At 45.6% G+C, this 14,397-nt stretch overlaps 1 protein-coding gene across 10 annotated transcripts in view; it reads left to right on the top strand.

The window, feature by feature from the left end:
- The first annotated feature begins 2,768 nt into the window (after positions 1–2,768).
- Positions 2,769–14,397, top strand: part of LMO7 (LIM domain 7) — a 143,908-nt gene continuing 132,279 nt past the window's right edge. For 4 of the 10 annotated variants that reach the window (XM_081002901.1, XM_081002899.1, XM_081002898.1 and 1 more), the window contains exon 1: positions 2,777–2,893. In XM_081002901.1, coding sequence (XP_080859027.1) covers positions 2,816–2,893 — 78 coding nt within the window. In that variant the 5' untranslated portion in view covers positions 2,777–2,815. Of the gene's footprint in view, positions 2,894–14,397 lie in introns of all 10 variants that reach the window. The other 6 variants (XM_081002900.1, XM_081002894.1, XM_081002903.1 and 3 more) reach the window with 4 other exon arrangements.

Raw genomic sequence — 14,397 nt, 5'->3', positions numbered from 1 at the left:
CTAAGCTTAAATATGTGAAAGATACATATGGTTGGAGAAATATAGAGGACATATACATTGACTCAGTAACAATTGAAACATTGGAGTCTACATCTTTGAATGGGCTGAGCACCTGGGGGTCATCACAAGATGCTGTGAATCTCTCCTCTGACATCTGCCCTTGTTGGACTTTCCAAGGCAACAAAAGCTATGATTGATACAGACACAGTAAACAGAATGCCTTCCGTTCCCCGACGTGACTGCCACAAAGGCCTGCATTCTTACATGCAGGGACAAAAACCTCAATCCCTTGGTTTATATTGGTGTTGGAATAAAAGTAAGCCCTGCCTTGTCTCACAGAAGTATGATAAGGGCGATGATATACTGTGTTCAGTTCCAATAAGGAAGCTGCGTTTATGGGTGCAGTACTGGTCCAAAGTTTACAACAACACAATTATAGCTTCCCTGCCCGCTACCATCCCTAAATTTCCAGAAACTTCCTTCTAGAACTATTACTATTCTTTATTGAATTTGTATACCACCTTTCATCCGAAGAGCACAGGGTTTTTCACAATGGAAATATACCAAATTAAAACACCAAAACACACAATAACATGTGCGAAACAAGCCAATAACCCCTCTCACCACAAACACATTTAAAAGGCAATGGAATGTTAATCAGCCAAAGGTCTAGCTGACGAGGAACATTTTCGTCTGGCATCTAAAATATATATAATGAAGGTGCCAGGTGAACCTCTCTGGAGGTTCCCCACAAATGGGGAGCCAATGCAAAAAAAAAAAGGGGGGGGGACTGTTTTCATGTTGCCACCCTTCAGACCTCTCCTGGAAGGAGACACACAAAGAAGGGCCTCAGAATATGATCTTAGGGTCTGTGAAGGTTTATAATGGCAGAGGCAGTCCTTGACATATTGTGGTCCTAAGCTGTTTTAAGGCTTTATAGTCAAAACCAGCACTTGAAATTGTGCCTGGCAGCTAATTTTAAAAAAAAGTTTTTGAAAATATATTGAATTTGCCATAAGCTCACCATTGCCATCTAGTGTCACATTTATGTAAAAAAAAAAAAAAAAAGTAAAAGGTAAAGGACCCCAGTCAAAGGTGACTATGGGGTTGCTGTGCTCATCTCGCTTTCAGGCCGAGGGAGCCGGCGTTTGTCCACAGACAGCTTTCCGGGTCATGTGGCCAGCAGGACTAAACCGCTTCTGGTGCAATGGAACACCGTGACGGAAACCAGAACGCATGAAAATGCCATTTACCTTCCCGCTGCAGCAGTACCTATTTATCTACTCGCACTGGTGTGCTTTCAAACTGCTAGGTTGGCAGGAGCTAGGAAAGAGCAATGGGAGCTCACTCCGTCATGGGGATTTGAACCGCCAACCTTTGGATCAGCAAGCTCAAGAGGCTCAGTGGTTTAGACCACAGTGCCACCCGCATCCCTGTCACAATTGTATGATGCACTTACAACACGCTTAAAATGTATTTGCAGCTGTATAGCTGAGTCCCAGGTGGCTCAAGCTGTCTTGTCCCAGGGAGGAACCTGGCCTCTGAAAGGTCTTCAGAGGCAGCCATGTTTCCTTCTGCCAGCCAGGATGGTTTGCATGAGGAAGATCTGCTTATCTTTGGGTTGAGGGTCATCCTTCAGCCAACGGTGACCACCCCAAGGCCAACAGCGCTTTCCATGCGCTTTTCAAATGGACCAAGCACCTGATTGCTGCGGGCTTGCTGGATTAGGTCTAGGCCGCTGATGCAGCAGCAATTTCCCCACAAGTAAAAAGGGACGCGGGAGGCGCTGTGGGTTAAACCACAGAGCCTAGGACTTGCCGATCAGAAGGTCAGTGGTTCGAATCCCCGCGACAGGGTGAGCTCCCGTTGCTCGGTCCCAGCTCCTGCCAACCTAGCAGTTCGAAAGCACACCAGTGCAAGCAGATAAATAGGTACCACTCCAGCGGGAAGGTAAACGGCGTTTCCGTGCGTTGCTCTGGTTCGCCAGAAGCGGCTTAGTCCTGCTGGACACATGACCAGGAAGCTGTCTGCGGACAAACACCGGCTCCCTCGGCCAGTAAAGAGAGATGAGCGCCGCAACCCCAGAGTCGGCCACGGTCAGGGGGCCGTTTACCTTTACCTTTAAAAGTTTCAAAAACCCTGCAATGAGGCTCTATCCAGGCGCCGTGCCGCTTTTTGCAGGGAGGGGGCGCCGCCGCCCAACGCGCCGCGCTTCCCTTCCTTTAAGTAGAGACCGAGTGCGGCTGCCGTTGCCTTACCTGCCGCCAGGTGGGAGTCGCGCCTCCGTCCCCCGGGGAAGTTGGCCAAAGTTTGCCCGCGGCTGCTGGATGGAGCGCCGGCCGGAGGTAGGTGGTGGAGGAGGAGGAGGAGGAGGAGTGGGACGGGCGCGCTTTTGCTAGCGGGACGCCGCGGAGAGAGCGAGCGAGGAAAGGGGCTGCCGCGGCGGCGAAAGTGCGCCTGAGGGGTCCCCGGTTGCGAGGCGCCGCAGCGCCAGAGCCGGGCGTCTGTGGAGAGGGAAAGGGCGCGTCGCGGCGGCGAGGGGGCTGAGGCGCGAGAGCTTCTCGCTGAGGTAACGGTGAGGGGGTGGAGGGGGTGACGACACCCCTCCCCAAACTTTGCCCCCCTTTTGTCCTTTTTACGCTTGACGTAAAAACTTCGTGTGGTGGGGAGGTTGTGAGGGCGGCGACTTGGCGACGCTTCCTGAGCGGCGTCCGTCCCCCCGTTTCCCTGGGCGGCCGGGCGCTTCTGACAAGCCTCCTTGCTTCTTCTTCCTCAGCTCGGGAGTCCCGCCGCGCCTTCCTCTCTCTTGCCGGCCATGGAGAGCAGAGAGGATGCCGAGGGCGCCGGCGGCGGCGGTGAGGGCGCCTTTGCCGAAGCTCGCCGCTGGGTGGAGGTAAGAGAGCCGCGCGCGCGGGGTCCCTGCTGCGCCCCGCAGGTAGAAAAGCGGGGCAATGGGAAGGACAGGGGGGGGGCTTGTTTTTTGTCATGGGCATTTAAAAGCAACAAGGTCCGAGCACATGAAGGCTGCTTCCCCCTCTCTTTCTCCCCGTCCTCCTCTTTGCCCTGGCATTGCCCACACTTCTTCACCAGACAGGCGGTCTTTTCAAATGGGGAGGTGGGTGGAAAAGAGAACGGAACGAGGAAATGGTCTGTAGCAAAATACAGAGTAAATCACCCTCCAGATTTACCTTTTATTGATTCAACTTAAAAAAAAAAAAAAAAAGTTTTTGGGGTGTGTGTGTTCCAAAAGGTACGCTTCTCCATTCTCCTTTCCATTCAGAAGTCTCAGAAAGTTTTGTAGCCTGGAAAAAGCCAGTGTGTTTCTTCTGAAACAAAATTGGCTTGTACTGCATACTCCTGAGTACCCCCAGGGGAAAAAAGCACTGCTCCTTGCAGGGCTTTGGGTGTAGCATTTAACTTGCAAAAAGTGGAGTGGCTGGCCGGCCGGTTGGTCATGCAACCTTGCAAGCGCCTAGCGCCAATTCCAGATGTGCCTGGTGGGGATTTGAGGAGGTAAAGGTATCTTTGCTTGCATACTCCCTGTCCTTTCATGCCTTGTTAAATAACAGGGTGGGGACGGCCCCTTTAACTACTGCCTTGCTTGGAAAACACACTCTAGTAGGGTGTGGTATGATATGGGTAAAATTGAAGGGAGCTGGGGTGTGGGCCTTACGGCTATCAGGAAGGGCCACCCAACTTTTTCTCCTCTAGTATGAGCACTAGTTTCAGAGGTGTATCCAGGTGTTGGCAGTGGCGTAGCGTGGGTTGTCAGCACCCGGGGCAAGGCAAGTAATTTGCGCCCCCTAACCCGTGGATTTTAGCACTAGATTAGCGCGCCCCCCCTCAGATGTTGCGCCCGGTGCGCCCGGCCCCCCCTGCACCCCCCACACTATGCCACTGGGTGTTGGTTAGGCTGGCCTTGCCAAGGATGCAGGCCCAGTTTCCAAAATTGCACCTTCTCCACTTTGGCTTGGAGTGAGCCCATCCCCCAGCTGTTCTCTCCCTGGGGTGCTCCTTCACTGCCCTGGGCAACCGGGTGAGGCACACAGTCTCATCTGGGCACCTTGGCAGAGAGTGCAAGGGACGGAGGTGTGCCGATACAGCTCCTTGTCAAAGGAGCCTGGGTATGGCTCTGACTAGTGGTTTTTGTGTGTGTGTGTGTCATTTGAGAGTTCAGCCACAGGTTCTTGGGTGGAGCCTTTGCTCAAATTAAGCAGAGATTTTGTGGAAATTTTGATGGGGTTGATGTGGTGTTCATTAGCTCACTTGGAAACAAGGCCCACTGGATTTTGTAGGAATAACTTCAGAGTATGTATGCCAAGTTGGAGTTGCTTCTGTGTTGCGATTGCTGGATGCTGTTATGTAGGCATATCCTTTTAATGTACAGGAAAGTTTCTTGTTACAGGATATTTAGGTTCTGTAGAATAGGCGTTCGAACCTGTAGCACCACCACCCCAGCTGTTCTTGGACCACAGTTTCCATTATCCCTATCGGCTAATCCGTCAGCAACAACTAGAGGGGCACGGCTTTCTTGGGTCTCCAGCTGTTTTTGGACTACAATTCCCATTATCCCCTGACCACTGGTCCTGCTAACTAGGGATGGTGGGAGTTGTGTTTTAAAAAACAGCTGGAGACCCAAGTATGGGAAACACTGCTCTAGAACAAACAACTTCCCAAGAAGTCTTGCAGTCCATGGAAGCCTGATTACCACAACAAATTTCTTAGCCTTTAAGGTACTAGAAGATGACTTGTTGGAACATACAGTGCAACTCATGCATGTCCTTTTACACTTCGGTGAATTGCATTCGGTATCCATTATTTTCCACATGGCAACTTCTGGAAAACAGTGCCTTCAGTGAAAGTTTGGTTTAGAAACTCAGGCATTTCTTGGCCTTGATAAGCAGGCTGCTGTTATTGGGAGTTGCTCATTAAGAATGCAGGGAATGAAGAATCCTGCTCAGGTGCAGATGGTTAAGTTAGATGGCCTTCAGATCTGGTTTAACTTTCCCCTTAAATGTTCTCAAATGAACAAGGGGATTTGGGAGGGTGCATTCCTTTCCACTTAGCAAAGCATATATTAAATTTTGTGGCAGGGATTGGATCTGTATGCTGTTCTTAAGGGGGCAATTCAGTTGTCAACCTGAACTAATGTAGTCCTGCCAAGGACAATGGAATTGCACTTGTGGGAGAAATTTGACAGCCGATTCCGGAAAAGAGCCTAACTTATGCTTGGAACTCAAGTAGTTGAAAGAGGTGATGCTCTATAAAGTTAACAAGGTGTCTTGGTGGCTCATTTCAGCAGAAGCCAACGGCGAAGCACTTTTGAACATCCCCAATAGTTGCAGGCACCTGTGCACTTTCAGAAAGCGACACTTAAGTTCTGCTGTAAAACTATTCACAGTTCTCAAAGAAAATTATTTGCAACTCCAGGAATTTCTGTACACACTTTACTAGGTTTCTAAAAGGGGGGGGGGGGCAAAGGGAAACACTCCCCCCCTTGCCCCCCTTCTTCTGTTTCAGGAAATGAATAAACTGGAATTTTAAGTGTATTCCCATGGCTTGTCCTGTTTCGGGTAGTAGAATTTCTCAGCAAGTAGACTCTGAGCCTACAGGTTTATGGCACCTATGTGGGAAATGTGAAGACTGGGCTTACATGTGCAGCAGGTGTGCTGGAATGCAGAGCATAATTGTAGTGTTAACTACAATTGACTTTATAACAAGTGAGAGTGGAGCTACAAGTCAGAAAGTAAATATGAGGCTTATGATCCCCTGTTTGCCCCGTAACACTAAAAAGGAATTGAGATGGGCACTATCAGGGAGAATCCTACTTCTGCCCTGAATTGCTTTCAGACTCTTGAAACAGATTTTTAAACTTGCTTATTTGCAACCATAGTGTTTGAAAAAGGAATATTGCTCCACAAAGGTGAAGTTAATGGGTCAATAAGATAATTGAGTTTTTCTTTACCCTCAAGGAGTTTGTGTACTATTTTAGGATATGGGAGGATTTTTCCTTTGATGGATGTCTATTAATAACTGGGACTTTTCCCTTTTACCCTGGAACTAATAAAAAAAACAACCTAGCAATTTAGGCTGCAATCTGAACCTCACTTACCAATGAGTAAGCTCAATTGAATTCAATAGGACTTTCTTCTGAGTAGGCTGGTTAGGATTACATCCTTATTTGTTGACATTTGTAGAAGAATAAACACCTGTTTGTTGCAGCTAGTCTGTTTTTGCTTTCTTCGTGATGCACATTAAAATTTAGTATAATCACAGAGTCTGGTCTTCTCTTGTGTATGCTCTATGATTTAAGTTAGGAGGTGAATTTAGCCACGGATAGTTTTTAATCTTCGGGAGAGTACCTGGATAACTTGGACTCTGGCATTGTATTTGGGCCATGATGTCAATTGCAATGCTTTTCCTTAATTTAATTATGGAGACACCACAGAAGCTACAGCCAACCAGAGTGAAGAATCTATTAGCGTCCCCACCACCCATTTTATGGAGAAATGGGACCTTGCAATTCTTGATGGGAAGCATAACAAGTAAGAAGTATTGATTAACTCTTGCAATTAACTCTGCTGGTTCTACTTGCCAAGTAAAGACATTTGCAAAGAGGCCTTGCCCCATTTCTTACCTTTGCAGACTGTTTCTTTTTTAATCAGTAAATGAGATTCCACCTTAGAGGTATCATCAATACAGCTGCTAAATGAATTTCATGTACTTATTTTATTATTATTATTTCATTAAATTTGTATGCTGCCCTTCATCCATAAATCTCGGGGTGGTTCACAATGTAAAAATACAAGATAAAAAATGCAAAATGCATAATAAAAAAAGAACAAAAACAAAGCAAGCCTATGACGCCCCCCCATAGACACATTCAAAAGGGTGTAGGGTGTTCTAACGGAGTGACTCAAATAATTTTCAGTTATTAGATGCAAGAATTCAGGGTCGGACCAAGGTTCCATCAAGCCAGACATCTTGTTTCTGACAGTAGCCAGTCAAATGTCTCAATTTTTTAAATGGGCCAACTTGAATTTCAAATGTGGCAAAGCAGTAGAGTAGATTTTATATATAGGAATTGTGATGCTAGCCATTCTGTTTTGGAACCAAAAATCTTTTATTTTTATACAGCCCCACCAAATGTCTGCTTTGCGTTGCCCACACCTCTAGTATTTATCTTGATACCTGTTTTCAACTCAAAGGCGTATGTGCAAGATGATATCCTTGACACTGATAAAAATGCACTTTAAGAACATAAATGCAACCACAAATCGTATTGCTTGTTAACATATGGTAGCAATAGCACTCTCAGTAGTCCCTCTTTGTTCCCAGTAACACGCAGGTGGGAACAGCAATAAAATTCTAATGTGAAATGGTGAAATACAATTTTTTTGTGTGTGTTTTCTAACTAAGTATAGGGAGAGCTTCCACAGGGAAGAGTAGTAAGCATGCTTAATTCAAACATTACAATAGTTAAAATGCAATGATGATACGATTTCAGATAGGGGATGTACACTGCAGACTATCCCCTAGGACCGGAAGTATTTTTCTTAGAACAGATGTAGCTAATATGTTAAAGAGATACGGGTTTTCTTTCATTTAAGATGTGGCTTTTGAGAAGACAAAAAGGGTCTGATTCTGATGAGGGGTCCCATATGTTCTACACTATTCATGCAGGGTGTTTGGATGAGTGAGCTTTTTTCCTTAAGGAACAGGTAGCACAACTTGTACATCCCTTTGTCTGAAGCTGAAGTCCTATGTGCACATGCTTGGAAGAATCCCATGGGTTCCCTGGTATGCTTGCTTCTAAGCAGACAGTTGCTGGAGAAAGAAAAGGAAAAGCATTTGCCTTTGTGTCTTGCTTTTGAGCTGCATCTTGCTGGCTGTTGTCAGACTAGATGGATCTTGACCTGATCCAGCCAGCCAATTCTTGTATTGTTAATGGTATGTTGTTCATAAAGCATCATAAAAACCATGTGTTAGAAATTGCAGCCCTTATGAAGCCCTGGCGTAAGTTAGGAAATGCATCCTAAAGGTATATTAGATCATCGTGATTAGGAAGCAAGGATGGTAGTTTTGGATGTGTCTCTGCATATTTAGAAATGCCGTCCAGGAAAGCTTCCTTATTTGTCAATTTGCATCCTATTTCTTTTGCATTCCACTTCTTTGTGTGAGATGGGGCCTCTGGCGGGATATTTTTGGAAGGCAATGTCAGGTTACCAGAGAGGCGGGCAGGTCATCAGACAGTGAAGACAAAACAGAGACCTAGTCTGCAGCTGTCTAAAGATTTGCTGTCAAGACCTGGGTCCCAAAGGATTGCTGATAAGCAGAAAGTTCTTGGGTGTCATTGTTTGGAGGAGGCAGGTAAATGCACCCAAACTGGAAAGCGGTTTCCTTGGTAATACAGGGTGGGAATGCCACAGACCCAAAATACAGAGAAGTGGGGGCAACAGGCTGTAGAAATACAGTGGGCTTTCGCACTGAAGTTGGCTGCTGTTTGATAGGCAGATGTGTGATGTTCAGGTTGTAGAATGGCAGGAATCTCCAAGGGCCAAAGCAGGTGTCATGTGGGGGACTGATGAACAGAATGTCTTCCAGGTTGTTAAAAAATGAACAAAAAACTTCAAAGCGCTGTGATGGGGTACAATTCAGGTAAGGGTCATAGTGCTGTATGCTATTAATCCTTTGCATTACAGCGGTACCTCGGGTTACATGCGCTTCAGGTTACATACGCTTCAGGTTACAGACTCTGCTAACCCAGAAATAGTGCTTCAGGTTAAGAACTTTGCTTCAGGATGAGAACAGAAATTGGGTTCTGGTGGCACGGCAGCAGCGGGAGGCCCCATTAGCTAAAGTGGTGCTTCAGGTTAAGAACAGTTTCAGGTTAAGTACAGACCTCCGGAACGAATTAAGTACTTAACCCGAGGTACCACTGTACTATCTTGCTGATATAAATCCCACAATCTTCCCAGTGGAAGGAAATCTACAATTTACTTTGTTTTTCCCTGTGGGGCAAATAGCAGTTTCCGAAGGCAATGCTTTCAGGTGGGAAAGAAGGTTAATTTCACCACCTCACTCTCCCACTTCTGATGTTCACTGGGTTCCTTCTGTGGCTGCTTTTAAAAAGGTGGGAGGAATGTCGGATAGCTTGTTCATGGGCCTCCTGAATGTACCTAGTTTGTCCCCAAAGAGTTTGATACACAACTTCAATGCGAATGAAAAAAGCCTACAGTGGTCAATATACACATTCAGTTCGGAATGGATGTCCTCTGTTTCCTGTCCCACAGTAACAACATTCCAACATGCTAAAAATAGTTCAGCAGGGACTTAATGGCATTTTTTTTTCATGTTGTGTATGAAGACTCCCTAAGTCTGGAGGCATGTGCACCTGGATTCAAGTCCAGCAGCTGCGATTTGTTAAGGCGTTATACACTTTTTGAAATCAACTCTGGTTTGGAGAGCAGGGAAAGGCATCCGTTTTCTCCTGCTTTTGCTGCTGACATATTTTGGGAGTTGTGTTGTAAGTGATGGAAAGGAAATATTCCATCTCTGACAATAAGATTGCAAAATAATCGGCTAACCTAATATAAAAAATCATTTAAAAACAACTATATTTGTTCCTGAGAAGATTGCAAAGAACACCCACTGGACATTGATCTGAGTCTCAAGAACGCTGCACACTTAGGACTCATAAACAATTCCATTTGTCCCTCTGCTTTTCCTCTGGGAAAAGCCTCTCTTTACTTCTGAATTGGAGCCAACCTCAGTTGGGTTTTCCGCGCGTTGATGTTTGCTCCGATTCAGCAGTAAAGAGGTTTTTCCAGGGAAAGCGGAGGGGCAAACAGAAAGCCAAGCGGAAAAGCTCTCTGACCTGTGTTTTCTAGACAGAAGTGTGGGTGAGCCCCCCCCAACTGAAAACACTTCAGCTTTTTCTAGTGGTTTTTAGCTATGCACATACTTCCTTGTAGCCTCAGCACAGCACAAAAGCTTGAGAGCAAGATGGAGTGGAAACAGGGCTAACTTTAAACCAGTACAACAAGCTGCACCAAAGTAACTTCTGGTTATTTGAGTTTCCACTGCCGTATCAAGTGAAGAAAGTAAAGGCAAGCTTTGGTTTTGTTTAGGGATTGCAATTGTTTTAATAAAGAAAATCCAGATAGCATGTACTGGAAACTTAAGGTGAGCCGGGAGGCTTAGATGTTTTGTGTAGCTAATCCAGTTTGCCATAAAGATTCTTCTAGATGAGTTGGGTAGTGCAAGTCTTGGATGTAAGCCACGAGATGGCTAGCATCACCATTACCTTCTTGAACAGCACTGATTGATCCTTTACCAAGGTATTTGAGAGGTGTGGAGAAAACCTACATGGTGATCTTAACAAAAAATATCTGAGGAAAGAATGGGGAAAAAAAATCATTCCTCATATCTTTATTTATTTAGATGTTTAGAGTGACAAAATGTGAGGTATAAATCAGTGGTATGTTTTCAAAGTGTCTTACTTTATTTCATAAAATTTATATACCTCTTGTTTGTAAAAACAACCCTCAAAACCAGGGGTCAGCAAACTTTTTCAGCAGGGGGCCAGTTCACTGTCCCTCAGACCTTGTGGGGGGCCAGACTGTATTTTTTTTGGGGGGGGGGATGAATGAATTCCTATGCCCCACAAATAACCCAGAGATGCATTTCAAATAAAACCACACATTTTACTCATGTAAAAACATGCTGATTCCAGAACCATCCGCTGGCCGGATTTAGAAGGTGATTGGGCCAGATCTGGCCCCTGGGCCTTAGTTTGCCTACCCATGCTCAAAATGATTTACAAACCACTGTGACTAGTTAATTATCCATGTTCATGATGAAAAGAAGAAGCACTACATATGTTGCAAAAAATTACCAATGAGCCAGACAACCACGTGAAAAGATTTACTGGCAGATTTCTTAAAAAAAAATATTTTTTACAAAACTGGCTCATGGACATGGTTGATGAGAGATTCAGTAGAAAGAAAAAACAACTCAAAAAGCTAAGTACAATTTATTCTATTAACAAATGACATTTTGATCTCAATATGGCTCTTCAAAAATATACAGTAATTTAGTGTGCAACAGTTTTGTGGGGTGGGGGATTACCGTATTTTTCGCTCTATAAGACGCACCAGACCACAAGACGCACCTAGTTTATGGAGGAGGAAAAGAAGAAAAAAAAAATTCTGAATCTCAGAAGCCAGAACAGCAAGAGGGATCGCTGCACAGTGAAAGCAGCAATCCCTCTTGCTGTTCTGGCTTCTGGGATAGCTGCGCAGCCTGCATTTGCTCCATAAGATGCACACACATTTCCCCTTACTTTTTAGGAGGGAAAAAGTGAGTCTTATAGAGCAAAAAATACGGTAATTGATGCTTCCTTAGGCATTGTGGTCAAGAGCTCTTGTTTGGGGGTACTTTCGCTGAGTATCAGGTGCTTCAGATTTGTCCTTCCATTAACAGCAAGGATGCAGGTGGCGCTGTGGTCTAAACCCCAGAGCCTAGGGCTTGCCAATCAGAAGGTCGGCGGTTCGAATCCCCGCGACAGGGTGAGCTCCCGTTTCTCAGTCCCAGCTCCTGCTAACCTAGCAGTTCGAAAACATGTCAAAGTGCAAGTAGATAAATAGGTACCACTCTGGCGGGAAGGTAAACAGAGTTTCCGCGTGCTGCTCTGGTTCGCCAGAAGTGGCTTAGTCATTCTCACCACATGACCCGGAAGCTGTACGCTGGCTCCATAGGCTAGTAAAGCGAGATGAGCGCCACAACCCTAGAGTCGTCCGCGACTGGACCTAACAGTCAGGGGTCTCTGTACCTTTACCTTTAAGCTTTTATTCTCCAGGATAAAGAGAAGCTTTACTTTAGTTAAACTAGGATTCCTCTGAATCTTGCCTCTAAGGAACAGGACCAATTTTTCTCCCACAGCTGTAGATTAGGGAATATGTAGATGCTGGAAGTATTAGAACCTCAAATTTGCTTTCTTGCTTTTTTTTTGTAATCTTTCTAGCCATGTCCAGACAGCTGGATGTTGCTCTTTCTTTTATTTTTTAGTCTGCATAGAGTAGTGTTGTTCCTGCAGTGAGTCTGGCTGGTGGTGTCCTCCAGCAAGTTTCAGTGCTGGGGTGCTGCATGTGATTTGATGGGTCTTCATTTGTGCAGGACTGTCCCAGATGGACTATGGCTTCCTATTTGGCACAGCAAAAATACTTTCATCTTCTGGAGTTCATTTGAAGCATTGGCTAAATTCTTCAACTTAAAGAAGAGCCAAGATATCGGAACAAAGTTGTCCCCTGGGAGCAATTGCAGCTGCGTTAATAGCCCTGGTTAGAAGCTCATTCCCAAGGCAAATAAGAGCCCATTGTAAAGTAGTAAATATTGATGAGCAACTGCTCGAAATTCTTAGCATTGCTTCAGAGTGCGTTCCAAGCATTATGGAGCTAGAAAAGAAGCAAACAACTTGGACTGTCCCAGTCTGGCGAAAATGCATGTTGAGCAAACAGCATGCCCAGCTTATTCATTAGGAAAATGCCCTTGTGACCTGCTTTTTAAAAATCAACTGAGGTCTGAATAGTCAAATGATCTGAAAAACCACAGACGACATTTGATGGATGCTTGGTCACCAGGAATGTTGGACTTCCATGTGATATTCAAGGCTGGCTGTCCTTCATGATTTGCATTTTGGATGTTTCTTTCCCTGAATTTGTGGCCGGCTAAGATTCATATAAATGTATGCTTCCCCTGCGGAGGCATTTGCTTCGAAATGTTGGTGGTGCTTAGCTCCCCGAAGCTCTAAAATAATAATACTGCCTTTAATTTTGCATGCCAGTAGACATACGTCACATTTGCATTATGTGAAGGTGGCTGATGGAGGCATGGGCCGTTTCCCCCACCGACAGCTCAGATTATGTCTGTGGCTGATCCTGATGTCTAGCAGTTTAGAAGAAGAAGAAAAGATTCATTTCCACAGGTTCTTATTTTAGAGAAGATAATTTTGCCGCTGTTGCTAGGAAACGAACCCAAAGCAATCTGGTGTGCAGGAAAGAAACGAAGCCTTGTAAATTGTCGTTGCTGAAGGAGCAATCCTATAGCAAGCTCTGCTGGCAAGAGCAGAGTTTGGATGGATCCATCTGAGGCCCCTGGCACAGCTGGACTGCACCAGCTTAATTCTTTTATCCTCAGCTCAGCTGAAGATGTGCCAATGCTTCTCTGCTGAGCCAGGAACCAGGTGGCTGAACCTCTCTTAATAGGTGTAAGCCCTGAAAATGGGGTATGGTGGTGGGGGCAGGTCCATGGAGGGGGGGCGCGCTTAGGATCCAGTCTAAGCCTGGTTAGTTTGGTCACATGACTAAGAAAGTTGAGATGGCAAATAGAGTGGTGAACCTCAAAGACTTATCAGTAAACCCACTCATGAATGGAGTTTGGATCTGGTTACTTATGGTGGCTTACTTATGCTGGGCTTGCTTCATGCAAGCTTCTTGTGTATTGGATGGCTGCTCTAAAAGTCTATTTCCTAATCACTGGAAGGAGCAAGTGTTGCATCAGACCAGTGGTAGAGATCTCAGCAGAACAATACAAGTTTCGAAGACCGGGTCTTTTACTTTTACTTTTACTTTCTTCAAGGGAGCAAAGCACCAACTTAACCTGTGGTTAAATAGAGCCAGTTTGGTGTAGTGGTTAAGAGCGGTAGTCTCGTAATCTGGGGAACCGGGTTCGCGTCTCCGCTCCTCCACATGCAGCTGCTGGGTGACCTTGGGCCAGTCACACTTCTTTGAAGTCTCTCAGCCCCACTCACCTCACAGAGTGTTTGTTGTGGGGGAGGAAGGGAAAGGAGAATGTTAGCCGCTTTGAGACTTCTTAAAGGGAGTGAAAGGCGGGATATCAAATCCAAACAACAACTTTCCTGACGTAGGTGTAGTAGGTCCTATAGTAGGTATAGAAATCTCTAAGGTCAAAAATTGCCTTTTTGTTGTTGTTTAGTCGTTTAGTCGTGTCCAACTCTTCGTGACCCCATGGACCAGAGCACGCCAGGCACTTCTGTCTTCCACTGCCTCCCGCAGTTTAGTCAGGCTCATGTTTGTAGCTTCGAGAACACTGTCCAACCATCTCGTCCTCTGTCGTCCCCTTCTCCTTGTGCCCTCCATCTTCCCCAACATCAGGGTCTTTTCCGGGGAGTCTTCTCTTCTCATGAGGTGGCCAAAGTATTGGAGCCTCAGCTTCACGATCTGTCCTTCCAGTGAGCACTCAGGGCTGATTTCCTTAAGAATGGATAGGTTTGATCTTCTTGCAGTCCATGGGACTCTCAAGAGTCTCCTCCAGCACCAGAATTCAAAAGCAACAATTCTTCGGCGATCAGCCTTCTTGATGGTCCAGCTCTCACTT

Source organism: Podarcis pityusensis (genome assembly GCF_964106645.2).
Source record: "Podarcis pityusensis genome assembly, chromosome: 4".
Lineage (NCBI taxonomy): Eukaryota > Metazoa > Chordata > Lepidosauria > Squamata > Lacertidae > Podarcis > Podarcis pityusensis.
The sequence above is the reverse complement of the archived record's forward strand: the minus strand, read 5'-3'. Positions and strand labels throughout refer to the sequence as shown.